At 42.1% G+C, this 26,161-nt stretch overlaps 1 protein-coding gene across 6 annotated transcripts in view; it reads right to left on the bottom strand.

Annotated features, from left to right (window-relative positions):
- Ube2q2 (ubiquitin conjugating enzyme E2 Q2) overlaps positions 1-25,360 on the bottom strand; it is a 59,308-nt gene extending 33,948 nt beyond the window's left edge. The window contains 4 exon segments of one of the 6 annotated variants that reach the window (NM_001398878.1): positions 47-103; positions 7,576-7,680; positions 12,277-12,378; positions 24,931-25,360. In NM_001398878.1, the coding sequence (NP_001385807.1) occupies positions 47-103; positions 7,576-7,680; positions 12,277-12,378; positions 24,931-25,119 (453 nt within the window). In that variant the 5' untranslated portion in view covers positions 25,120-25,360. 6 annotated transcript variants of the gene reach the window in all.
- Positions 25,361-26,161: the final 801 nt, after the last annotated feature.

The raw sequence follows: 26,161 nt of genomic DNA, 5'->3' as shown, positions 1-26,161 counted from the left end.
ACTCCATTAGGTATTCATGAAGTACTATTCTTACATAAATACCTACTTCAGCCATCTCTTCCTCTTCCTCCTCTTCTGAAGTTACTTCCTCCGTTGTGCCATTCTGAAACAGAGAAAGAATGTGACAATGCTACACACAGCCCATCAGAAAGCTGGCCACTATTAGTCACTGTCACCACAGAACCACGAGCAGAGCTTACTAAAGAATTTCAAGTCAATCCAATGTAGCAGATGCATTATGAATATACAAAGGCAATCAAATATAAAGGAAACTTAAAAACTAAAGATAACCTAATTTTAATTTTTTACTTATATGTTCTGCTCATAATAAATGCTCCAAATTATTTTTTCATCTACCCATTTAACACCCCCCCAAAAAATACCTTAATTTTTCTATAAATTCACCTGCCTTGCATTTTAAGTGATGAGATGCTATAAAGAAATAGATACTCGAGAATGAGTAACTTAAGAGCCAGTCTATCTACTACGGAACACCTCTCCTAAGGCAGGGTTTACTACGCATCCACACTGGAGTCAGTCACGTGGAATTTTAGGAAGGGTCTTCATATATAGTCAGACATGAAGTCTCCTGCCAGAGCCAAGTCTGCCATCTCTCAATATGGAAATGCATCTGTATTCATAAAGGCAGGTTTAGTTTGGGACCCAGAGATCAAATCAGACCACCAGATCTCAGCATCTCAAAGCGTCTGTTTTTAGATTCTCTGAAAGCACAAGTCTTTATAACAAAACACCCTCATTAACTCCTCATGACCAGTGAGCTGGAGAAGTCTGTGCAGGTTCATGCAGCCTAAGCTTAGGCTTATTTTAAAATCGCAATCTCTCCAAACACTTATTCCTTTCCCAGGGACAAAATGAGAAAAGCAAGCAGTTCCCCAAATTATTGTGGTGTGGTTCACCCTTTTCTGCATTTCTAAACCATATTATTTCTGATATATTTTCAAAAACAGAAAGAACACAGCTACCAAGCAGTCCCAAGTTCCCAAATACAACTCTGAGTGCACCAAGGGTGAAAAGCATTGTTGAAATGCTAATTTCAAAACCTACCCCAGAAAAATCCCTCTTCAAATGCATTTTAATGCAACAGTTAGAGACCATGACCATTCAAAATACAAAGAATAAGTGGGCTGGTAGTGTCCAGCCCCAACTGAGGTTATCTACAACACAACTCCTACGTCTAAGGCTTGGGGTCAGAAAAGAAGATGGGGCCAGAAGACTAAGAGCCAGAGGAGGGAAAAGGAAATTTGTTGGGAGATTTTGCTCTCCTAGAAATATCATAGAAGCTACTATACCCATGAAGTCTCACTGTGATGCTTATCTAAATTAAGATGTGAACAAGAATGACACCAATAAAAATGCTAACAGGAAAGGCAGGCTGTGCAACAGTAGGAGAAATGGTCATTCCAAAGGACAGCAAGGCAACAAGTTAACCAAGACCACATGGTTACAGTGTATGGACTGAAGGGGGGCCGGGAGGGAAGAGAAGAAGGGAGGGAGAGAGGGAGGGAGGAGGGAGGGAGGAGGGAGGGGGGGAGAGAGAGACAGAGAGAGAGAGAGAGAGAGAGAGAAACAATAACAATTGAAGAAATAGAGGCCATGAATTTGAAAGACAGCAAGGTCAGTACTGGGAGGTGTTTGAGGGAGAAGGGTAACAATATAATTTTATATTTTAATTTTTAAAAGTTATGGTTTTAAAAAAGTATTTTTAGATGATCCTGACATGCAGCTCTAGCCTATGTCAGTGACCATCAAACTAGTCCCTGCCTAATATTTTATAAATGAGAAAGCTGAGCAATTCTTCCCCAAAGGGCAAGTAATTTGACAAAAACACAAAGCCAATTAATTAGGCTCATGAAATTGTAAGGCCTTCATTTCAACAAGCAGGCTGGCTTCTTTTCAAAAGCTCAATGAAAGCAAGCACAGTGGCTCATGCCTGTAATCCTAGCACTCAAGAGGCCTGCTGTGAGTTCAAGGCCAGGTACCCTACAGTGAGTTCTAGGACAGCCTGAGCTGAGAATACAAATCCTGCCTTAAACACAACCAACACAGAGTTAGGGGAAGGTGACAAATTTTGATAATGAACGACATTGCTACTTAGAAAACAATATACAGGGGCTGGGGATTTAGCTCAGTGGTAGAGCGCTTACCTAGGAAGCATAAGGCCCTGGGTTCGGTGTTCAGCTCCGAAAAAAAGAACCAAAAAAAAAAAAAAAAAAAAAAAAAGAAAAAAAAAAAGAAAAGAAAACAATATACAGCCCCCTAACTATAGAGCAGCAGCAGACACAGCAGGTGGATCCTATGGCTGCTGGGAAATTTTGGATGCCCTGACTGAGAAAGCCTCACTCAGGATAACAACAGGATGAACTGCTGTAGATTTGTCCTAATTAATGTTAAGGGCCCCTCTGCTCTCTAGGAACCTCATCTACCCCGATGGTCTCTCAATCTAGTGCCCTAATAGGTAGGTACTAGAACCAAAGGGAAAAGGAAAAGTCTTTTCACTATAACTCAACACAAGAGCAGAATTTCTTAACACCTCTGGAGTTGGAAACCCCAACTCCATCCTCCAGCTTCAGCAAAACACAGGTCTACACACTGGACAGCAGAGAAGAGTGTCTTTCTCCAGACACCTCTGTCAACAGCTGGTATCGACCAATGCCATACTTCTCCTACACAACAAGCAAATGACCAAGTACCATGAACAGAAAACAGGCTCTGAGGGTGCCACACAGAAAAGTCACACAAGTGGCCTGAAGCACAACTAGGAAGGAAGACAGACTAAAATCTAACTGGAATCCTTAGCGCTGCTGAGAAGCTACTGCACCTACTGTAGTAGGACCATATTACTATAAAAGGACAGGACAGTTCCAGGAAATAAGAAACATTTGAAGAAAGACAGTAGAGCAAAAAGAACCCACCAGTCTCCTCTGAACAAAGCATTTATAATGACAATGGCCAAACTGAGACACTGCCGTGAAGAAAAGAGATGGGAAGCCTGAGGAGTTACAAATAAGATCATTCGAGGGACCTGGAAGACAGGAACACAAAGGGCTAATGTTCATCTGGAGAACAAGAGGGAAACTATGCAAGGAAAGGGACACATGGTGGCAGGCAAGTTCTGGGAAGAGTTTAGGATATTAAGTGTCTCTGGTTACCCCGAAGAAATACTGAGAAGCAAGTCCACAGTTACTGAGAAATCAGACAGGAAAATGAAATACACAGAAAGAGGAATCACGCAATCACTGGAGTTGTATCTAGTAACAATAAATGTAAGTAAATTGGCACGATTCATTCAGCAGCTCTGTGCTCATACACATGTACATGCAGGTTCTCCACATCAACACGCTCTACATGCTAAAAACAGACACCAAGTATACAGCACTCTCCATGTATACAATACGTTATCTTCATAAAGCAAATCTTTCTAGGAAAAACAAGACATAGAATATGCTATGTAGGGATCCACCTGGGAGTGAGTAGCAGTAGCAGCAATGACACCAATGGCACAGTCCATGTAATTGCGAGGTCACATGCACTGACAAAAACAAAAGTAGCCCCTAAGTCACCTGAAAAGTATTATAAAGTTCTGTCTAGATAACTCTTGGGTTTGAAAAAAAGAAGGAAAAGGAAAAAAAATACTCATATCCTAGCAACCAATAAGTATATACTCCAGAGAAATGACTGCACAAACAAGAAACTCCACAGCAGGACTCTGAACCGCCTACCATTATCCACCAACAAGCAAATGGGCATTCTGGTCTTTCTGAACAATGAAATAAATATAACAATAAAAGGGGCTGCAAAGAAAGCATGCAATACCTAGTGTGACTCTCGGCGCTCAGTACAGGCGACACTGAACTATACACAGTCTGCACGGTGGGGGATAAAGTCAGAGAAAAGCAAGGAAGATGGCTGGCGATGAGCTCTGAAGAAGGGACTCAGTCAGCAAACATAAGTGATCAAGAAGAGATCTGCAAAAAGCACCCTGACTTCAAAGGCTCCAGACTCACACTGCAGTACGAACAGTAGGCACGACGGAAACCTACAGACTAACCAAAAGCCTACCTGTAGCCCTCAATGCCCTGCATTCCCCACCTCTTTAAGTAGAACCCAGAAGATTATCTGTCAGACAAAATGTCATCTGCAGAGAAACTGGAGCCATCATTTACCCTGTACTAACAAGTAGAAAAGTGGCTGGGAATCAACATAAACTCCCCCTTAAGCTTCAGCTGACAAGTATTGGCTACAAGAAACTCCAAATCATTTATTTGGTATAAAAGAAAAAAGGAATGTTTAAAAAAAAAATCAAAATCTGAATGAGTAAAGATAGAACACAAAAGTGCTTGAGGACAGGCTTTACAATATATACAGGAAGACATGACGACTCTGAGAAAACACAGAGTAAAAAGTGACAGCTGCTAAAGAGGCCAAAGTGCCAAAATAAGCTGCTTTCTGACCCTATCACACCGACAGGCAGAATGCTACGGACGGAGAAGGACAATCAGGTTCACACTCAGATACTGAAGAGGACTCCCTCCTCCAGATGAGCCACATCGCCAGCCTTAAAGCCCGGGATGTCACAGCACACAGGGAACCTGAGCTGGCTTGGAGAAGGCTTCAGCTCACAAACCACTGGGCCTCTCCAGGTTTAAGCCTTAAGAATGTCCAGCAACTTAATGTGGGCCTGGTGGTCCCAGCACTCAGAAGGCAGAGATGGACAGCTGAGTTCGAGGCCAGCCTGACCTACAGAGTGAGTTGCCAAACAGCCAGGGCTGCTACTCAGAGAAACCCTGTCTTGGAGGAAATGCCCAGCAACTTCCCCTCTTGTATTCTTTTTTTTTTTTTTTTTTGGTTCTTTTTTTCGGAGCTGGGGATCGAACCCAGGGCCTTGCGCTTCCTAGGTAAGCGCTCTACCACTGAGCTAAATCCCCAGCCCCCCCCTCTTGTATTCTTGAAGAGTTCTGCCTGACCTGTAAGAAAACAGAAGCCTTACGAAGAGGCCCTAGAGGATAGCGCCAGGTACAGAAAAAAAGCCATGTAAAGAAATGCTAAAGATGCCAGAAAGGTGAGAAGTGGGGGAAAAAGAAAGAAGCCATCCTTGGACACTTGAGAGCTGTTCAGGATAAAGATCACACTAGTTGTCTGCGGCCATATTATCTTCAATGTGCCACCAGAACAGTCACCAAATGAAACCACAGACATTACTCAGCTAAGCCTAACTAATCCATCCAATAGCAGGAATTAGTATTTTAAGGCATTAAGGTTTTTTTTGTTTTAATATTTTGAGACAGGGTTTCACTGTATAGCTGCAACTGGCTGTAAATTCAAGAGATTTGCCTGTCTCTACTTCTCGAGTGCCATCCCCAGCCTGCTTGGGGGATTCTGAGACTGGGTCTTCCCTTGTAAGACAGGCTGGCCTCAAACTCACACACGCCCTGCCTCAAGCTCCTGAGTACTGAGATTAAAAACATGTGCCACCACATCCATCTCTAAGCCATTAAGTTCTGAGAAAATGGGGTAAACAGATATATAATAAAAACAAAACGTTGGGGCTAAAGAGTGGCCCATTGGTTAAGAGCACTCGCTGCTCTCGTAGAAGACTAAGGTTTGATTGCTAGCACCTAATGCAGCTAACAACCATCCATTTCCAGGGAATCCCAACCGATTCTCTACTATGTGCATGTGGTGCACATACATGTAGGCAAAACACTCACACACAGACTATGCAAAACCTTAAAAGTTATTATTGTCCATATGAAATAAGCAAAAAGTTGACAGAGCAGCAAGACTGTAAAAGAAACAGAGAAAGGTAAGGGCTCAGTGGATAAAGGTGCTTACTGCCACGCCTGACCACCGGGCTTTGATCCTGGGACGCGGATGGTCACGGAGAGAACCAATCCTGCACGTTGTTCTCCGATCCCCAGAGAAGTGCCACCAATGTCCATGCCAACACATACACACAGGCATATACAGATAAAAATATAAGAAAATAATATACTACAATAGAGGTAAAGACTCAAAGTATCAGATCTAAAATCTAAAAGCAGCCAGGCATGACGAGATAGCCTGTGATCTAGAGAACCATCAGCCTCAGCTACACATGGTTTTTGAGGTCAGCACCTGAAGTATACAAGACCTTGTCTCCAAAAAGTAAGAACAAAATTAAAAAGCCCAATTAATAAACTCTAAAACAAACAAAATGGAAAATCAAAGTTAACACACAAAAATATATACCGAAATTCAAGGTTCAAATTTGAAAAGGGATATCCTTACTAAATGTCCAGCACAATAAAAGAAAAAAAGACCCTAAGTCAGGGACACTGGTGCAGTTCATTACACCAAAGAAAACACAAATTTCCTGAAGCTTCCAAAGAAAACCTAAGATCCCAGATGGCATCGGCTTCAGCAATACCACTGGCTGGAGGACAACAGCATTGTATTTGAAATTCTTAGGCAAACATATCAGCCTAGATTTATTATTCAATGAAACACTGATTAAAATAGAACACAACAGCAGTTGATACTAGGGGCCCACAACTCTCACACACGTCACTGTGCGCCACTTTAGAACACCTGCAGGGCTGCCAAACCACTCCGACTACTTCGTACAAGGGAGAAGTGGTCAGAGACTAAGAGGATGGCAAGAAGAACCACGTTTTGAAACCAGTGTGGTCTTGTTCTAACGACAACTCTGAACCAGGATTTTCAAAAGCTAACTCAAAAAATGTGCCATTCCTTCATGCTTTGGCTTTTATCTGACATTGTAATAGATAGAGACAAACAAGAAAAAGGAAGCCAATAGAAATGACTTAAGACCCAGGAATCAATAAATTCACTCTAGGATAGCAGAGAAGAAAAATCTTAAGGTGACAACTGCATAGGCAGTTTAGAGATCTCACAAGGACTAATGCAGAAGAGCCAGGGACTCCAAAGACAAAGGATTCCAGAAAGAGAACGTGACGTCTAAAAACTGAGAAATAAACAATGGTGCCCGTATGGAACTGCCATGACAGAAAGCATGGCTCCCAAAGTGCTCATGGCAAACTGATGGTTCAAGACGAAAACACTGCTTGAGAAGCAGTGGATGCTTAAGGGGGTGTTTCACATAAGAGCTAAATCCTCACTTATTGTAATAAAAGGTCAGCTAACTAATAGCTAATTACAAATGTCTAAAAATCATGAGTTGGTAGAAATTTCTATGTCTTAGGGAGAGCTAAGATCTTAAGAAGCATTAGATCTTAAGAAGCACAAACGGACTTATGGACATTGTATGTCAGAGGAAAGTAATTGATTAAACAACAGTCAAAGAAGAAACACAGCAATCAGAAATTTTAACAAAAATCAAAGTGGAGGGGTTGGGGAGCAGCGGTCCTATCCCAGTAAAATACAAACAACTCCAAGAAATGAAAAGGCTGTGTTAGCACCTAAAGCAAGGCAATTTACTAGGAACACAAAGCTAACTTCCAAATAGGCTACATAATAATTTTAAATTATCCTAGTTTAACTTTCAATTAAGACAATTGATTTCAGCTCTTCAACACTAGAGAATGTTTACGTTACCTGACCCGTGGGTAGTGGTTGATCTAGCATCTCAACATCCAGGTGCTTAGGAAGGTTATATAATCTGCAGAGGTCACATATCAACCACTTCAATTGCTGACGGAGCTACAAAACACATTTCAGTAAATAAGCATTATGTTAAAGAGCCCTTAGAAGACATTGAATAATGCTACAACTACTGTTAAATCAATCCAGAAGGAAAGGAAAACGTGCTCCTGCTCAACTGCAGCCTACGGATGGAGTAACTGTCTCTGATACATGTTAGAGCTGCTGATATAAGAAAATCACTATTTTAAAAAAGTTACTACAGCTTAGTATGTCCTTACAACACGGTAACTAGCAGGTAACACCAACAAAAAGGCACAGAAGGAAGGCTCAGACATTGTCTAGTGTCTAGTTGCTAACTAATGTTAGAAACTGGGAGCTTTAGACAACAGAATATTAATGCATTCGTAAGACTACAAAAAAAAACTAAAAGTGTTGCATATGGATTATAAAATTTCATTTGCAACAGATTTATTTATAACTATAAGGCAATTGTGACCTAGTAGAATCAGCCTGGAATAAATAACTTTGTATACCTAAACCCTGGCTTTAGTCTCTGCCATCTGCAAAACAGGGAAATGAAGGCTGTCTCATGACAGTAAGGAGTAAATTAAAATTACGTCTCTCCAATAGAAAAGAAAAAAATCATTAGTGAAACTGCCATATTAGAATAGCTCTTTAAATTTTCATTTTAAATATTTGTAGGTATATTTACTGTAAGAAAGTAAACAAGGAAATCTGTGCAAACATACTTTTCATTATTTAGGGTTTTTCCTCAACCTAAAATATGAGCAATACTTAAGACTCAGATTGGAGTGATAAAGCAAGTGACTTCATGGGCAGGAATGGTGAGCTCAGCGTCTCTGATCAAGAAAAGACATGAAGAAGAAGCAGGTTTATGGAGGACTAAGAAAACAGAAACAGGATTAGAATGGGTTAAACCCAGCAAAGAGCAAGCCCTTCCAAAGTGGATGAAGGACCAAGTGAACATGAGGAAGGCTAAGCACTAAATTAGATCAAACAAATGTCCTCATCATGCTCAAAGGGAAGCAAAGGGCTCCTTCTGTGGATGTGTGTAGGCATAAAATGAGATGAGACAGGGTGACCAGGACACAGCCCTGACCTCGGATCCTGCCATGGGACTCTGCAGGTGTGCTGTAGGTGACAGCAGTATGATGGCACCATACCAAGCAACAGGAAAAACAGGGAGTACATTTTCCAGGAAGTTTAACTTTTAACACTCCCCTCAGGGACTCTCTTCAGGGACTGTGGAAGAAACTAAGATCACAGGGAGGATCTAAACTATTTAAGAAGGTAAATGGACGAGTCTTTGGTACTTACTAGTTTATAGTTTTGGGAACATAAGTATAAAAAAGAATTCTTAAGTTCTCAGGGCCAGGCACAGAACCAGTATCATTGTTTCATTTTCACAGAGAGTTAGTGAGGGAAAACGTGATGGAGACAAATGTAAACTGACATGCACATCCCATGGCACAACTAAGCAAGATCCCCTAGATAGAGGATCAATAACCTAAGTACATGGGTTTCAAACTCTGAAGACACATTTTGGCTAGAGATACAGATTTAAGGATCCCTGCAATAAATAAAGTATGAATTAACTGAGAGTAAAAGAGCTTGCACAGAGAAAACACAGAGTAAAAAGATAATAAGGAGACATACCAAGGAAGAGCATCTTAGAGGAGACCATGATGAGATAGTAAGAGAGCCGGGAATGGTGGTCTCATAGAGGTCCCCACTAGGCTATCAATTAGCACAGGATAGACACATCTTGGCTTTGAATACATATCACTTATCACAGAGCTTCAGAGAAGCCAATCAATATTCTTGAAGTATGTTCTGTGTTTTGTTAACAGCTTCCTACATTTACGGGAAGGAGAATGCAAGCACAGCTAAGGCATCACTAATATGTATCGTACAACACTAAATACAGGGCAGATTAAACAGTATTCCATGCCTTGCTCTTTACTTCTGTCTTGCAATGTCCTATGTGTACTATGGGAATAGGCTGGCTGCTTTCTTTCTTTCTTTTTTTTTTTTTTAACTACATTGGAGTATTCAACTATACATTACATTTTTAAAAGTTTAACCAGCTCTTTAGGGGGCATTAAGTAATACATGTTGGTGGAACAGTATTTCAACCATGAAAAAATCCTTTTGAGTACTAAAAAGAAGCCACTGGACTTTACAGCTAAGAAATGTCTATACAACAGCAGATTCTCTACCTATAGTAACTAAACTAAAAAGTCAAAACAAAACAACTGTTCTCTCTAGAAACTAGGTTCTGAGAAGTTAGCAAAGGCTATCTCTAAGAACAAAAACATGTCTTTCCTTCATGTAAATGTACTTACTTTCTATAATTAGATCCAATGTAAGTCCTATTCCATTTAACTTGACACAGGGGTTTTTCTGTTTTTTGGGGTTGTTTTTTTCCATAGTATCAGGGATTATGCCTAGGGCCCTGTGCAAGGTAGGTGAGTTATAGTCCAACCATCTCCTCACTTCTGAGACAGGACCTCAATCTGTTGACCAGACTGGCCTTGACCTTGCAATCTCCATACCTTAACTCCAAAGTAGTTGGGATTATGGGCCTGTGCCAGCAGGCCTAACTCACAAGCAATTTAAGGAGGATCAGCTAGAGGGCTATGTCTGCCTGTCCTTTCCATCACCAGTCTGCTGGAGATGAAACACGTACCTGCCTGGCTTTTAATTACCTCCCACTCTCATGGACTCTTACAAACTGTTGAAACTTATATTGCTCACTATTTTAGAATTTTACACTTATGGAGGTTAGGAGAGTGGGGGCTGACATGTGCCATGACACAATGTGGCGGTCAGAGGACAACTGTAGGAGGTGTTCTCTCCTGGGTCTTGTAGACAACTGCCTTCATCTGCTGAACCATTTCAACAACCCCGGCGTTCTTAATTTTAAGAACATGCTTAAACCATCTATAACTTATTTTTGACAAGTCAAAGAGTTAATGAGTCTAACTTCCCTAAATGGTCAGTTCTAAAATTATCTATAGAAAGATTCTTCCTTCTTGGGTTAAAACTCCAGCTTTGCTTATTCTAAGTTTGAATGGCTGTTTCTAAATTTCTATTGCCTGCTGGTCGAGTTCCAATAGTTAATATTTTATTTCATTTACTACCTGTTGGAAAATTCTTTACCTCTTTAAACTTTTGTATTTTATCATTTTTTTCTTGAGTCATTCTGACAGTACCAGAAACAATTATGCTGGTTACCAGGCATGGCGACACAGCCTGGAATCCCAGACCTGGAAAGGCTGAGGCAAGAGGCTTGCAAGTCCAGAACAGCCTTGTCTACACAGCAAGACCCTGTCTTTAAAAGCCAAAATAAATAAATCATTCCCAATGACACGGCATTACATTTATAAATATAAGGACATGGAGATAAGTCACATTTGTAAAAGTGCCCTCTTTTTCTTTATCTACACCATAGTTTTCTCACAATGGGTACTTAACACGTTTACAATCAAAGAATAAAACATTTAATATTAAAAAAAATAAAAGGATACTTTTCACAAGATTTTTCATTTTTAATTGTGTATAGCGTGTACACCTGAGTACAGTGCCTGTAGGGAACAGAGACATTAGATGCCCAGAGCTAGAGTTACAGGCACTTGTAAGCTGTGGCAACTTGGGTGCTGGGAACTGACCTCAGGTCCTCTGTAGAAGTGTTCTAAACTCCTGAGTCATCTCTCCAGCCTGGAAGGATACATCTCTTTACACAGCAGCCCCCCCCCCCTTTTAACCCAGAGAAATACATTGTTTTCCAGGGTTATTCAAGGTCCCCATATACTAACTGGAAGTAAATAATGTTTACAGTTATTTAACATGAATCTCTTTGTGTGCAACATCCTGAAGAAAACCTGTCTGTATAGAGTTTAGAGCAATCCACAGATCTAGGCTTCTACTGAGAGTCTTGGAACTTGTGCACAGGGGGATGACTATGGATCAAAAACAAACTAAAAAACAAACAAACTCTTATTTCAGTAAATTTGGCTTTTACTGCAGACTTGTGGGCCCTTGACCAGCAAAGGAATTCCCTAACACAAACACTGAGCTCAGTGGTTAAGAGCACTGACTGTTCTTCCAAAGGTCCTGAGTTCAATTCCCAGCAACCACCACATGGTGGCTCACAACCATCTATAATGAGATCTGATGCCCTCTTCTGGTGTGTCTGAAGACTGCTACAGTGTACTCATATATTACAAAGGTGTTATCCTATGTTACCTCCCTTACCATCTATCTACACTGACCTTTCTTTCCCCTTTGTCCTTTCTCACCTCACCCAACAGTCTATCAAAAAATGTTTACTTTAATGGTTAGAATGAAGGGGGGAAAAAAAGAACCTCAATTCCTAACATAAATAGAGTGTATATGTAGAAAGGGGGAGATGGGCTTCAAAAGGTCTCTAACCATGCTAAAACTGTCATTATTAAACATGCTTTAACAACTTGTATTACAATCTAAGAAGACATGGAAAATTATCAAAAAGGGAAGTAAATGAAGTAAATTTTAGTGTGATAAATTTTTTATCATATTACTGCTTAATATTAATATTTTTCTGCATAAGACCATGAGAAGGAAAAAGGAAAGTCTGGTTCATCTCCTTACCGAACTGTTGTTCTTAGTATCTTCTAAGCGCTCCAGGACTGATGTCAGATTTGGGTCATCAGAGTCCACAAACCATATTGGTGAAGAAGAAGGGTAAGACTCCTGTTACAGAGACAGCTAGGTGAGACTATTTACAACAGACCAACCAGAGATGCAGTTAAGACTGTACCACTAGGGGCGGGTGATCATGATCCACACAATTCATCAAAGGAGGGAAGGAGACATTGAAATTCATGTGGGGACGGACCAGATGCCTCTGTGGAATTTAAAAATTAAAATTGCTAAGTTTAACAACTTAATCTTGTGTAGTCCATGTTATACAATCTGTGAGTTTAAAAGCAGACAACAGAACTTACCCAATGATCAAAATGATTAAAACCAAATATACTTTAAGAGTTGCTTTTATCTAAGGGGAAAAACTGTATTCAAGTGCCACTGAAGACTTGCAACAATATGTCTATCATGACCTGAATTTTCTAGCTTTTACCTTTTCAGAGCTTTAAAATATGGAATCATGATAATCTCTCAAAGTGAAAAGGTAAATTAAAAAGAAAATCCCGGGGTTGGGGATTTAGCTCAGTGGTAGAGCACTTGCCTAGCAAGCGCAAGGCCCTGGGTTCGGTCCTCAGCTCCAAAAAAAGAAAATCCCAACTTTAAAATTCAGTCTACAGATTTTGAACAATATCTTTGCTTTTAAATAATACTACATTTCTAGATACCTAATTCTGAATTATAAAACTAATCCAAGGGGTTTGGGGATTTAGCTCAGTGATAGAGCGCTTACCTAGGAAGCGCAAGGCCCTGGGTTCGGTCCCAGCTCCAAAAAAAAAGAACCCAAAAAAAAAAAAAAAAAAAAAAAAACTAATCCAAGGAACACGTCTCCAAATCTGCACCTTCAAGACCCTCTACCCACAGCATTCTGGCCTTCAGTATAAAATAATCAGAGAAGTCTCTCCAAGGACTTCTTTTTCTTTCACCTATATTAAATTTACTACATTGAGCCAGGCTTGGGGATGGTCACCTCAAAGGCTGGGTAGGAAGCTGGTGAGCTTGAGGCCAGCCTAGGACAGACAAAGTCCCTATCTCGAAAAGTAGGCTGTAAGTGGGCTGGTTAAGAACGTGTACTGTTTTTCCAGAGAACCTGAGTTCAGTTCACCAGGCACCCATGTCAGCTGGCTCCAACTGCCTGTGACTCCAGCTTTAAGGGATATGGCACCTCTAGACCTGCACTCATTGTGTCTAATGCATGCATGCATGCATGCATACATACACACACACACGCGCACGCGCGCGCACACACACACACACACACACACACACACACACAAATAATATCTAAAGGGGGGACTGATTGATTTGTTTTTCCATCCCTCCTTAGACTGTAACAATGAATGTAGTTTATTTCTTTGTTTTTTTCTCTTGTTTTTTGAGACATGGTCTCAATATATAGACTCAAGTTTGCACACTCTCTTACTTCAGCCTCCTAAGTGCTAAGATACTGGCTGGCCTCAGAATATAGTTTCATAGAAAACAAACACATTAAATAAGATTACCTTCATTTGATCTTGTCTAATCATTTTCTTAATGGTGATAGTTTCTTCTACCTGTTTTGTTTTTGGAGATCTGAGGACCAAACATAAGGTCATGCCCAGGTACATGCTCTACCACTGAACTATAGGAGAAATCCTTAAAGACTACTTTTTAAATATAACAAGTGCTAGAAGCAGAGTGAACAGCAGCACAGGGCTGCCACAATCCTTATTCAGATTTCACCTGCCACAGAGGTGGGCTTATGAGTTAGCTTTTCCCCTAATACAGACGTTCCTGACATTTATTTGAAGACATTATCAATGGTATTCTCAAACACTCTACCCAGAAACCTCTAAATTGGCCCCAGTTAATCTCATGTCTTGGTATCACACCCTTGTAAAAGTCCCCTACCTTGGACTTACCACTCACATCTAATGCAGTAAAAATACTAATAACACTTCTGAAATCAAGTTACAAAAAAGTTAACATCTGTCTTGTTTATCTCCTGGTCTTGCAATTAATCCTGGTGATGAAAATCAGCTGCCACCTATGGAGAGCTCTGCATGGCAAGAATTGAAAAAGATCTCTAAAAATTAAACCAAGGTTCTCAGATTAGACAACATCCTATGAGAAGGAGCCTGCCAGCAACTATGAGAGAGCTTGGAGGCAGATCTCCATCCTTCCGACCACTGCATCCTCCGCCAACACTTTCCTACACTGGAAACGACCATAGGTCAGAGAAACCAAGGTAAGGAAGGGATGCACAGACTCTGGTCCACAGAACCCAAGAGTAACATTGGTTCTTAAAGGTTCTAAATTAGGAGGCTGAAGCCATGGCCCAGTGGGTAGAGCCCTCGCTGCCCTTGCACCAGGGCAGGTTCAGTTCCCGCACCCAGATGGCCGCTCACCACTAGCTGTGACTCCAGTTCCAGGTTCCCCAACCACTGCTGGCTTCTGTAGGCTCCTGTAAACTCATGCAGGCAAACACACACTCATTTCTTTTAAGTTCTAATGGCTTTGCAGTAACGAATTGATTGCCTTTACAGGGAGGGAATCCAGATTTGGTGCTCACAAACACCTATGACTCCAATTCTAGGGGATTTGATGGCACTGCACACATGTGTGCACAAAAATACATGCAGTCAAAACACCTATCTATACACGTAAGATAAATTAAGTAACATGGATAAGTTTCTAAGTTTATTACAGAGAAATACACCTATTGCTAGTAAAGCATGATAAAATCATCCTATCATACAAAGAAATGCTTTGAAATAATTTGTATCTTTTAAAGCCACAAATGTGTGTGTTTTTAAGTGACTTAATTAAGAATTATACTCTTACCCATTAACAGGCATTTTTTTGTTCCTTTATTCTGATTTTTACTAGGAATCTGGAAAAAGACATTATTGACAGATACTGGCTTCTGAATATATTTAAGTAGTAGAAAACTGCACTACACAAAGAGTTTTACAGAACAGTGTTCTTTAATGCTATATATAACCTAATTTTATACATATATGGTATATATACATAATATATATATATCATACACACACACACACACACACACACACACACACACACACAATAACAGAACTAACAGCAGAGAAACTGAAAATTTTAAAAACATTTTACCAAATCTTAAGGAAAAAAACTACAGAGATCAGTGGTCAGCAGTGATGTCCATGTCCCTGTCCAGCACTAGCTTGTTTATCTTTTTATTCTCACTTTATTCTTAATGACTTATTCTCATTTCTTTCTTAATGACTCCAAAACGCTTCACAGACTAAAAGGTAAAGTTACTTCAGCATTAACCCCATTCTTAGATACCGTAGGGCATTTTCACCTTTCACATTCTTCATCCTAGCTTAGGAACTTATTGTCTGGGCTTTGCATTTGCTTTAGTTTAAAAAAAAAAAAAAAAACAAGATCTAAAAGTTCATTGTACAGATTCTTGTTCACCTAGTAAATGTCTGCATGAAGAACCATGAGCTATTAGTGTGGAATGAAATGCCTTTCGCCATGTTAAGAGAAAGTTAGGGAAAGGAAATCAGTTCCCCTGAGATCTGTATGCATTTTAACTCCTGACATGAAAAGGCAGCAGATCTAAGCACTCACTTCCATGTTTTTCAAAGGCCTTGCACCCCTCAGTACACGAAGTCTAAAATGTCAATGATCTTTTTCACTCTACTTAATTCTCTTAATTCAACTTAATTACTCTGCTTAAAAAAGTTCTACTACCTTCCCACAAGTGAAGGTCTTAGTGGTCTGCTGGAATCTTTTCCTGCTAGTGTTTAAATGGACAAAGCTGTGAAAAGAAATCAGGCTTCCCTTCAGAATGCCGGTGCTGTGCTGTCCCTTACAGTTTATAAACCTTTTCAACACTATGGTAACGGAGCAGGGAGTACCCAGGAGCCCCTGTGGCACACTTGACAGTAGGCACGTGTGACTCATCTGTGAAGTGAACTGACATGAACAGATACTTTACTTGAAAGGATGACTGCAATGCTCACCCCAACTTGAGTTTCTGGAAGATATTTTCTCAAAAATAAGAGACAGTATGTCATTTTCAAAACAAAAGTCAGTATACTTCATCAATAAAAGTCAAATTTTAGAGAAAACCATTCAAACTTTGAAACACTTGTACCCACCAGTGTGAGCCTCACAAAGTATTCTGATCAGACTGGTGGGGAGACTGTAGTTTGATGTTAGCTAGTATTTAGAAGATATATCAACCAAATATTTTCCCAATAATCAATGCATGATGCTATAATATCATGCAAGAAATAGATCAACTTTAAGAAATAGATCAACTTTTTGTAAAGTCAGTCTGTCTGTCTGTCTGTCTCTCTCTCTCTCTCTCTCTCTCACACACACACACACACACACACACACACACACACACACACACACACACACTCGTACTCACTCAAAAATATTCACAAGCTGGGAAACAGCTCAGTGGTAAGAACACTTGCCTACCATGCTTGAGGTCCCAGGTTCAGTTCCCAGAACTAAAGGGCATCAAGAGCCCAATTATCTACAGTAGCTATTGCCATTAATTTTTTTTCAACCAGATATCAAAGTTGGGTTTTGTTCACATTACTTCAACTAAAGCATCAAACAACTGGGCTGGAGGGATGGCGCTGAGGTTAAGAACATGACTACTCTTGCAGAGGACCTGAGTTCAATTCCCTGAACCCACATGGTGGTTCCTAACTATTTCTAACTCCAGTTCCAGCAAATATCACACCCTCTCTTCTGGCCTCCACAGGCACCAGGCATGCACATGGTGCACAGTCATACATAAGAGACAAAACATACACCTAAAATACATTTTAAAATATATTTTTATAATCTATAAAATATACAAATATTTTTAAAATATATTATCTTATACTATATTTAAATATATGTTTAAAAGTGCAGAAGCAAATGACAGAACAAGTGTCAAAGAAACTTGCAATATTAGTTATTAATGTTTTAAATATGTTTTAATTTTAATAATAAATATCAAAGGTATAAACTGATAAAAATGAAGTTTCCTTAGGCCTATGATATTTTTTAGAGTTTAAGGAGGGGTTGGGGATTTAGCTCAGTGGTAGAGCGCTTGGGTTCAGTCCCCAGCTCTGGAAAAAAAAGAAAAAAAAAAAAAGAGTTTAAGGAGGTCCTGACACCAAAAATATTGAGAAGTGCTACTTTCCTATTTCTCTCCTGCCCCTAGCCTTTCCTCCTTGGAAAAAAAAAAAATACCTCCTTTTCTCCATTCTACATTAGCCTACATGTTCCACTGGGGCTGGTTTTGACACCTCCCTCCCTTGACACAAAGCCTGACCAAGAACTATGATGAAATATCATGACCAAAAGCAACTTGGGAAGGAAGGATTTATCTGGATTCCACATATCCTGAGTCACAGTCCACTGAAGGAAGCCAAAGCAGGAACTCAAACAGGACAAGAGCCTGGGAGCAGGAGCTGTTGCAGAAGACATGGAGGTTGCTGCCCATTTGCTTGCTTAGTCTGCTTCCTTACAAGACTACTAGCCAGGGATGGCAGTGCCTACAATGGGCTGGGCCCTTCTCAAGCAGTCACTAGGAATATTCCCTACAGGCTTGCCTACAGCCTCGTCTTATGTTGGCATTCGCTCAATTGAGGTTTCCTTCTCAGACGACTCTACCCTGTGTCAAGCTAACATGAAACTAGATGAAACGATGACCAGAAAGATACTAAACCAGGATTTATAGCAGTGAGAATAAGAATTAAAGAGGTTTTGTTGTTTTGTTTTGCTTCTCTGGTTTCTAAATTTCCCACAACGTTTTGTTTTCCATATTACAAAACACCTACCACCACCACTGGAAAAGCTTTCAACACAGACTCTGCATCATGTTCTAAAAGCTGTTTAAATACCCAAGGTAGAGAACAACTACATCTACTCAAAACATCTTTCTAAATGAACTGAAGCAGATAAAATAATGAAATTGATCTGAATCAAGTAGGCTACGAATTCCCCTGGATGATTTCAGTGGTTCTGATTAACCACTGTTTTTCATAACTCTCTTTAGAAGCTACCAGAAACTACTATTACAGAAGCCTTGTGGTGGGGGTAAGCCTTGTTGTTTCTCTCCTGTAATGTTTTATATTTGGCATTCCGTCTCTACCCCCTCCCTCAATTACCTGACTCTTATCTAATTCCACCCCTTCCCAGGTCTAAGTTTAACACTATCCTACAGACACCACCAAAAATTTACTAAGGTATACCGTCATTCACAAAAAGGAAACCCAAGCCTCTACATAATCTCATTTTTCTCAAGAAACTGCACTAAAATGGAGATGGAGGACAGAGAACCACAAGGAATCTGACCCTGTGTCATTAGCTGGTCAAATAAATGAGAACAATGAGTCTTTCTGATCTGAAAGTACCATTTCAGAGCGTATTTCCAACAGCTTCTCCATGAATTCAATTTGGAAAGGTAATCTGTCACAATAAGCTAGAGAAAGGTCCTTAGGCTCTGTGGTCATTTTGTTCATTATTTCCTTTGTACAACTTTAGCTGAATGACTTTGTATCAGTATATAGACTAGAAAAACAAAACATGAAGTTAACAGGGCAGACTACCTTATTTGCCATGAAAAGACGTTACAAAGCAGGTAATTTATCTCCTTCCTTTGTAGCTGGATCTTGCATATGCTATAGTGGCAAGGTGGAGTATTCTACCACTGAACTATCCAGCTCAGAATTTTTAAAGTAAAGGCTACCACTTTCCCATTTGTACAGTATAGTACCATACTGTTGACAAGCTTTCCAATAACATCCAGGGCAAAGAGGGACTGTTTTGAAACAATAAAAGAAATTATTTAAGATCCTAAATATTAAGTAATGCTTAAAGCTCTCCCTCCCAGATTCAGTGTGAATATTTGTTAACTTAGTAGCTTGCTAAGAGAGAGGTGTTTTTAGTAATAAAGAACAGAAATTAGCTAAACAAAAAGTATTTCATCAAAACTAGCCTGACAATCATTCATTAAGAAATAATTTACGTATACAAGTAACAAAGAATAAAGTTTCAATTTAACACCAATTTATATTTCCTGTGGGACATTTTGTTTTGTTTTAACTCTAAAACAGTAATTTAGTACCAAGAATTACCAGATGTTCCTGGGTATGTAGTCGAGTACACACAGAGGGGAGACAGGAGGATCAGGAGTTTTACAAAGCAAGTTCAAGGCCAGCCTGAACTACAGTACATGAGACCCTCAAAACAGAGGTCGGGGAAGACTCAGGGCGGTAGACAGCTCAGTTGGTAAAGTTTCCAATGAAAGCTTAAGAGTCTGAATTTGAGTCTCAGAATGCACAAAAAGCCAATGTAGTGGTGCATTCATAGAATCCCAGTGCTGGGGAGACAGCAACTAGCCAGCCAATTATCTGGCCGTAGTTAAAAAAAAAAAAAAAAAGTCAAAGACCAGGAAGATGGTCCAGCAGGTAGAACTGTCTGTCATGAATGTCTAACCACCTGAGTTCAGACCTCCAAAACTCAAGTAAGCACACTGTCTATACAGTCCATGAACCCAGCCTTCCTCTGGCAAAATGGGAGGTAGAAACAGGAGAATACACCTGAAGTGGCCAGTTACCTTGGTGTACCTATTACAGCACCAAAATGAGACCTTGCCTCAAAAAAGGCAGAAGATGGGCTGGAGAGATGGCTCAGCGGTTAAGAGCACTAACTGCTCTTCCAGAGGTCCTGAGTTCAAATCCCAGCAACCACGTGGTGGCTCACAGCCATCTGTAATGAGATCTGATGCCCTCTTCTGGTGTGTCAGAAGACAGCTACAGTGTACTCATTTAGTAAATAAATAAATCTTTAAAAAAAATTTTTTTAAAAAGGTGGAAGACAAGAATCAATAGTGGAGATTGTCCTCTGACCTATACACACACACCATGGTTGGGTATCATACGATGAACATGTACACACACCAACATAAAAATAAATAAAAATTTTAAAAAAGCGCACAAGGTATACGATTCCTAAGTATAAACACTCAAGGTTGGGCTCTGGCCTTCTTACACACACACACACACACACACACACACACACACACACAGAGGGGGTGGAAGGGAGGGAGGATGGGGAGATGGCTCAGACTATAAAGTGCTTACTACACAAGCCTGGCAGCCTAAGCTTGTTTTTCAGAATCCACGTTTAAAAAAGAAAGCAAGCCAGGCATGGTGGCACACTCTATTAAGCCAAGCACTAAGGAGGCAATGGCAGGTAGATGCCTGGGCCCACTGGCGAGCCACCTAATCTAATTGAGGAGCCCCAAGCCAATGAAATACACTCTGTTAAAGGAAAAAAAAAGTAGATGGCTCCTGAAAAAAACCACCCAAAGCTGACTTCTGACCTCTACCTGTACCCACAAACACATGTACCCACATGAACATGCACACACACACTCTCTCTCTCTTAAAATTTCAACAAGTCTATACAGGAAGGAATGGAGCCAGACACAGTAGACTATGATATGATCCCAGCACTCTGAAGAGTCATGAAGTTTTAGGGCCAGCTTAGTCTGCATAGTAAGTTTCAAGCCAGCCAAGGCAGTACAGGGAGATCCTATCTCAACATTCCTTTACTCCCCCCAAAAAGGAATAATGGAATTGCCAGCTTAATTATTTTTAAATTACTAAAAGAAAGCCACATATTGGCTCCCCAAACGGCCATGCTGGTTATTAAAATAAGCTGCTTTGCTTTGGAGTGTGATTGTAACAAGTGAATGTTAGTGAGGACTGGCAACCAGGCCTGTTTACTGAAATGGAAGGCAATGTGGAAGTGTATAACTGATAATCTTTCATGAGTCCACAGAAAACAAGAAATAAAGATTCTGTGAGGTTCATAATCAAGAGTGCGACAAATTCATAAAACAGGATGAGAAAAAAAAAACCTTAACAACCCAATTTCCCTGGTCTAGGAAGGAAGGCACTTTGAGTTTTTCTTCTGATACTAGTCTTCCTATGTAGCCAAATTACAGATGTCCGATCAAATCTTCAGTGATCTTTTAAGCATTTCTTTACTTTCTGAGAAATTCTTACCAGCTACCTTTCAAGGTAGGGAAAATTCCCTTCTAATGTATCTAGAACATTGGCCATATAGTCAGTAAAACAAGTATGAATGAAAAGAAAAAACAAGGCACAAAATTATAATTAGACAATATTCTGCCAGCATTAAAACTAACTCGGAGAAAGGATAATCAGAATTATGAGTGAACATTAAAAAAAAAAGGGGGGGGGGCTGGGGATTTAGCTCAGTGGTAGAGCGCTTACCTAGGAAGCGCAAGGCCCTGGGTTCGGTCCCCAGCTCCGAAAAAAAAAAAAAAAAAAAAAAAAAAAAAAAAGCAGAAATCACGAGAACTAAAAGGAGGAAGGGGAAATGCTATCATGAACTTCGTGTGACCCAGAAAGTCTTGGGGGGCAGTCAACCATGGAAAAAGCAGGCTGTGGCAGAGCATAGGCAAAAGGCATGAGCTCATTCCAAAGGAAGAACAGCTGATAAAGAAGGTTAAGAAGAAAAATAGGCACAGTGTCCTCAGAGGATTATTAAGAAACTGGTACACTGGTACAATGCCATTCAGATGGTTCTTGGTAGTTTGGTAACCTAGTGTAGAAGAGTGCTCCATAAATACTGCTCTCTAAAGACGAAAAGTTAAAAGAATGGGTCAAGTCCACTACACTAATGACATACAACTTTTTACAAAATAACAAATCACAAACCTAGTAGACAGGGTACTTGTATTTAAATTCCAACATTTTTCCCTTGCTATTTTCCTTCTGAGCAAATTGTACCTATGTAAGCAGGTCCTATACATTATCAAAACACATTTTAAAAGTATACCTTTTATACTCACATACCGAAATCTTTATAGAAAAAAAACCCTGTATGTCTGGACTACACTTCAAATTAATCCAATAGGAGTATACATGAAATAAGACTAGCCAAAGGTTTATCAGCGTTGAGCCTGAGTGCACAAGGTCTCTCTGTTCAGCTTGTATATTTGTTAGTTTTCCACAATAAAGCTAATATACACTCCTACTGTGAATCTGTAATTGTCTTCTGATAATGTCTGGTCATAAGTCATTAGTAGGTCAGTTGTAATAATGTCTACTAGCAGCACCACTGCACTAGTGCACATCAACGCATCCTTTCACCCAGTTTTTGAGTCTTTTCTTACTCCATTCCCACTGCCACTACCTAATCCAGATCATCAACATCCTTTGTCTGACCTGTTTGTCTCCAAAATGGTTCTCCATGGGATGCTGCTGGCACTTTAGGTCAGATAATTCTTTGACATGGCAGACTGCCCGACATTAGCATCCCCTGGTAGTAAATGCCGGCACACCAACAGCCTCGCCCAGATTGCTAGAATAACCAAAACCATACATTCGTGCATTTTCTAATCCCACACCACTGTAAAGAATCAGAGTTCTGAAAACAGACATTTTTTCTCATCTTACCAAAGTAAGGGTACGGCTCCCCAGTCTACAAATTCAGTGTCCTGTCATTTAGACCAGTTGTTCCTTTTCTTCCCATACCTTCAGGTTCTGCTTGAATAATAACCCTCCAACTGTCCAGGCCAGTTTACTTACTGTTACTCTATACTGACTACTACTTTCTGCCTTCCATATTTGGAAAATCTTCACAACCCTGGACATTTCAAGTCTTAGCATGAACTGTCCACTCATACAAATCATCTTTCTCAGGCGTCAGTGTTTCATTGGGTGGAGTTTCCTCTCTCTAGGACACCTTACTGATGCTGGATTCCGAATCTGTACTCACCTGTTCAACTGCTCAAAGCTTTCTCTATGGCACACCTTCAGTGACGGTAAGCAGACTGGAAAGGGGGTTTCGGGAGGGAAAGGATGGGGGAGTAGTAACTTCAGCTTACAACTCTCAGGTCACAGCTCCATCACTTGAACTAAGTCAGGGCAAGACTCAAAGCAGGAGCTGAAGCAGAAGTCACGCGGGATCACTTCTTACTCTGCTTGTTTTTTGGGGGGATTTTTGGTTTTTTGGGGGGTGTTTTTGGTCTTGTTTTGTTGTTGTTTTCCAAGACAGGGTTTCTCTGTGTAGCTCTAGCTGTCCTGGAAATCGCTCTGTTTACCAGGTTGGCCTCAGAGACCCTCCTGCCTCTGCCTCTGTAGTGCTGGATTAAAAGCCTACCCCCCACCACAGAACCAACTCCAGGGGTAAACCACCACAATGGGCTGAGCCCTTAATAGTTAATGAAGAAACACCCCCTAGGCTGGCCTGCAGGCCACTCCTGAGGTGCTATTTTTCTCAGCTGAGGTCTCCCCCTCTTAGTCCTCTCTCTGTCAAGTTGAAAGAAAACTAGTAAACAGTTCCCTACTCAAAATTAGATGCTCCCTTTAGATTTCATAGCATCAAAGTAGTTGTCACAGATGTATAAAACTCTACAAGAAGTCTGAATTCTCTGAATAGGCACAGGTCTGCCAACTCCTCAAACACTAGTACCCACAGCAGCTTAACAAGATATTCAGAAAGTGAATTCTCTCCTTCCTAAAGCACACTGCAGCAGTTGTTTTTTTGCTTTTTTTTTCTTTTGTCAGATATAGCAGTGAACTAAATGTTAAGTTCAATTACAATGTTAAGGCCTTAGCAAACTCCCACCACATTTGGGGCTATCTACTGGCTGACTTAACAGAAGGCATCTTAGCCATATAAAAACTACTGCCTTAATGCCTGTTGTCATAAGGTGTATTCTGCACATGAAATCAGTTCCACGATGAATAGCCAGCCTCATAATAAACTTCGCTAGGAGGTGGGGGGAGAGTTCACTTACAATCTGATATTTTACCAACTGAATGTTTCTAATGAGCTTTTTCCCCCTTAAACAGGAAAAGTAACTTTCCACGTGTTTCTCCAGCTTTCTAATCCCACCTGATCTTCCCGGGTAATAAACTGGAAAGCATCTCCTTTCCCCTGCTGGTAATGTCCAGGCTTTCGCACAGGGCACAGGTGGGACAGCTTGCACACTCACCACACCACCTGCCGCGTGGAAGGTTCCATGAGCTTTTCCAAAACACGTTCGTGCAAAGCCAGGTCTGGGGTAAATGATGGTTCACACCATCCATCCCCCGGGGTTGCATCCTAAACTTTTTCCCTACATACGTAGGCTTTCAGTGTTCATTTGTCCTCAGAGACCAATACACAAACGAGAACTGGTTGAACAAGCAAGGACGAGGGTTTTGAAACCTGGTGGGAAAACGAGTAGCTAAAACAAATACTTGAGAGCCTTTCCACCTGAGCGGCTGACAGGAGCCCACCGACCCGCCGTGGTCCCCAGATCAGGACGGCTGCCGGCGGCCATGGCGACCTCGGGGCCCGACGGGGGCCGCGAGGGGCCAACAGAGCAAAGCCGGCCCGCGCCGTGCTGCGACGCGCCTCCGCCTCCTCCGGGCCAAGCAGCCGGAGCTCCGGGCCGGGCCCAGGGCCCAGCCGCCAACCGGCCGCGCCCGAGACCCCGGGGGTCTCCGGGGCTGGCGCCCTTTGTCCCGGGACTGCGGCGCCCCCATCCGCCCCAGCCCGGCCCGGAGGGGCTACGGCCCGGCGCCTCACCGTGATGTTGCAGTGGAGTGTGAGCGGCGGCGGCGGCGAATGCGAGCTGCCCGGCGGTGGCGGCGGCGGCACCAGGAACTGGCAGTGCAGCTCGTCCAGCTTCCAGCTGACGATGCGGAATAGCTCGTGGTTCTTGTCGAAGATGGACGCCAGGAACTTCAGCTCGGCCTTGAGCCCTGACACGGACATCTTCCCCTCATCTCCGGCGGGAGGGGTGAGGAAAGGGAGCCGGGGCCGGGAGCCGCTGTCACGGCCGCGACCGCCCCGCGGGGCCGGCCGGGGCCGCGCTCTCGCGGCTCCGCCTCTCCCCGCCGCCGCGACCCGCGTCCGAGCGCGGCTGGAAAATGGCGAGGAGCGCGAGGCCTCGGCGGGCGTGCGGGCGGGCGTGCGGGAGCCGGGCCGGCTGCTGCCTTTGTAACCGACTCCACCCGCAGGAGGCGGTGGCCCCGCGGCTTAAAAGGGCAACAGCGACGCCGCCCCCACCGCCGCCTGGGAGAGGGCTGCCCCCGCCCCGGCGCGCGTCCGCGAGCTCCGTGCGCGCTCCCGACCGCCCCCTCCTCTCATGACCCAGCCCCCTTCCGCCCCGCGCCGGGGCTCCGCGCCCAGCACTCGCTACCCGGAGGATTTGGGCTGGCGGCAGCGCACGAGGACGGACCCGAGCCCCCGGCGCGCCTGTGCGCCCGGGCCTCTGGCCAGACACGTGTGCGGCCTATCGCACGGGGCACGTCGGCTCCGGTAGGAAGCGCGCGGGCCCCTGGAGGTAGCTCCTCCGCGTGGTTGTCCGCGGGCCACCCACTCACCTGGCCTGGGCGCGGCCCGGATGGGGAGGTGAGGGGTGCGCACCTAGCAGCCTCACCTCTGTTGCTCTCGCTCTGCGCTGAACCACCCACCACTTTTCTAAGTGTGGCTCCCGAAAGGTCCTTCTCACCAGACTGGTGCTCCCTCCTTCGCTCCCCATTTGCCGAAGTCGGTGGTGGAGCCTGCCAGCTTCTTCCCATCATCATTTCAATCTTTCCCGTAAATATTTCTGTGCTTGCGCTAATGTGGATACTCAGCGTCCTGAGTTTCTGCTGTACTTCCCAGGCTCGACCATGTTTCAAGTCGCATCCCAAATGTGTCAGACTGATCTTTCAGAACCAACTAAGCTAAAGTAACCATGTAGATACCATGTATCCCATCATTAGGTTAACTTACTGCGTCTTTCTGTTTGTTTCTGCTTAACACTGAAATC

Source organism: Rattus norvegicus, chromosome 8 (genome assembly GCF_021556685.1).
Source record: "Rattus norvegicus strain SHRSP/BbbUtx chromosome 8, alternate assembly SHRSP_T2T, whole genome shotgun sequence".
NCBI classification, from domain to species: Eukaryota; Metazoa; Chordata; class Mammalia; order Rodentia; family Muridae; genus Rattus; species Rattus norvegicus.
This window is presented reverse-complemented; position numbering and strand designations above follow the sequence as displayed.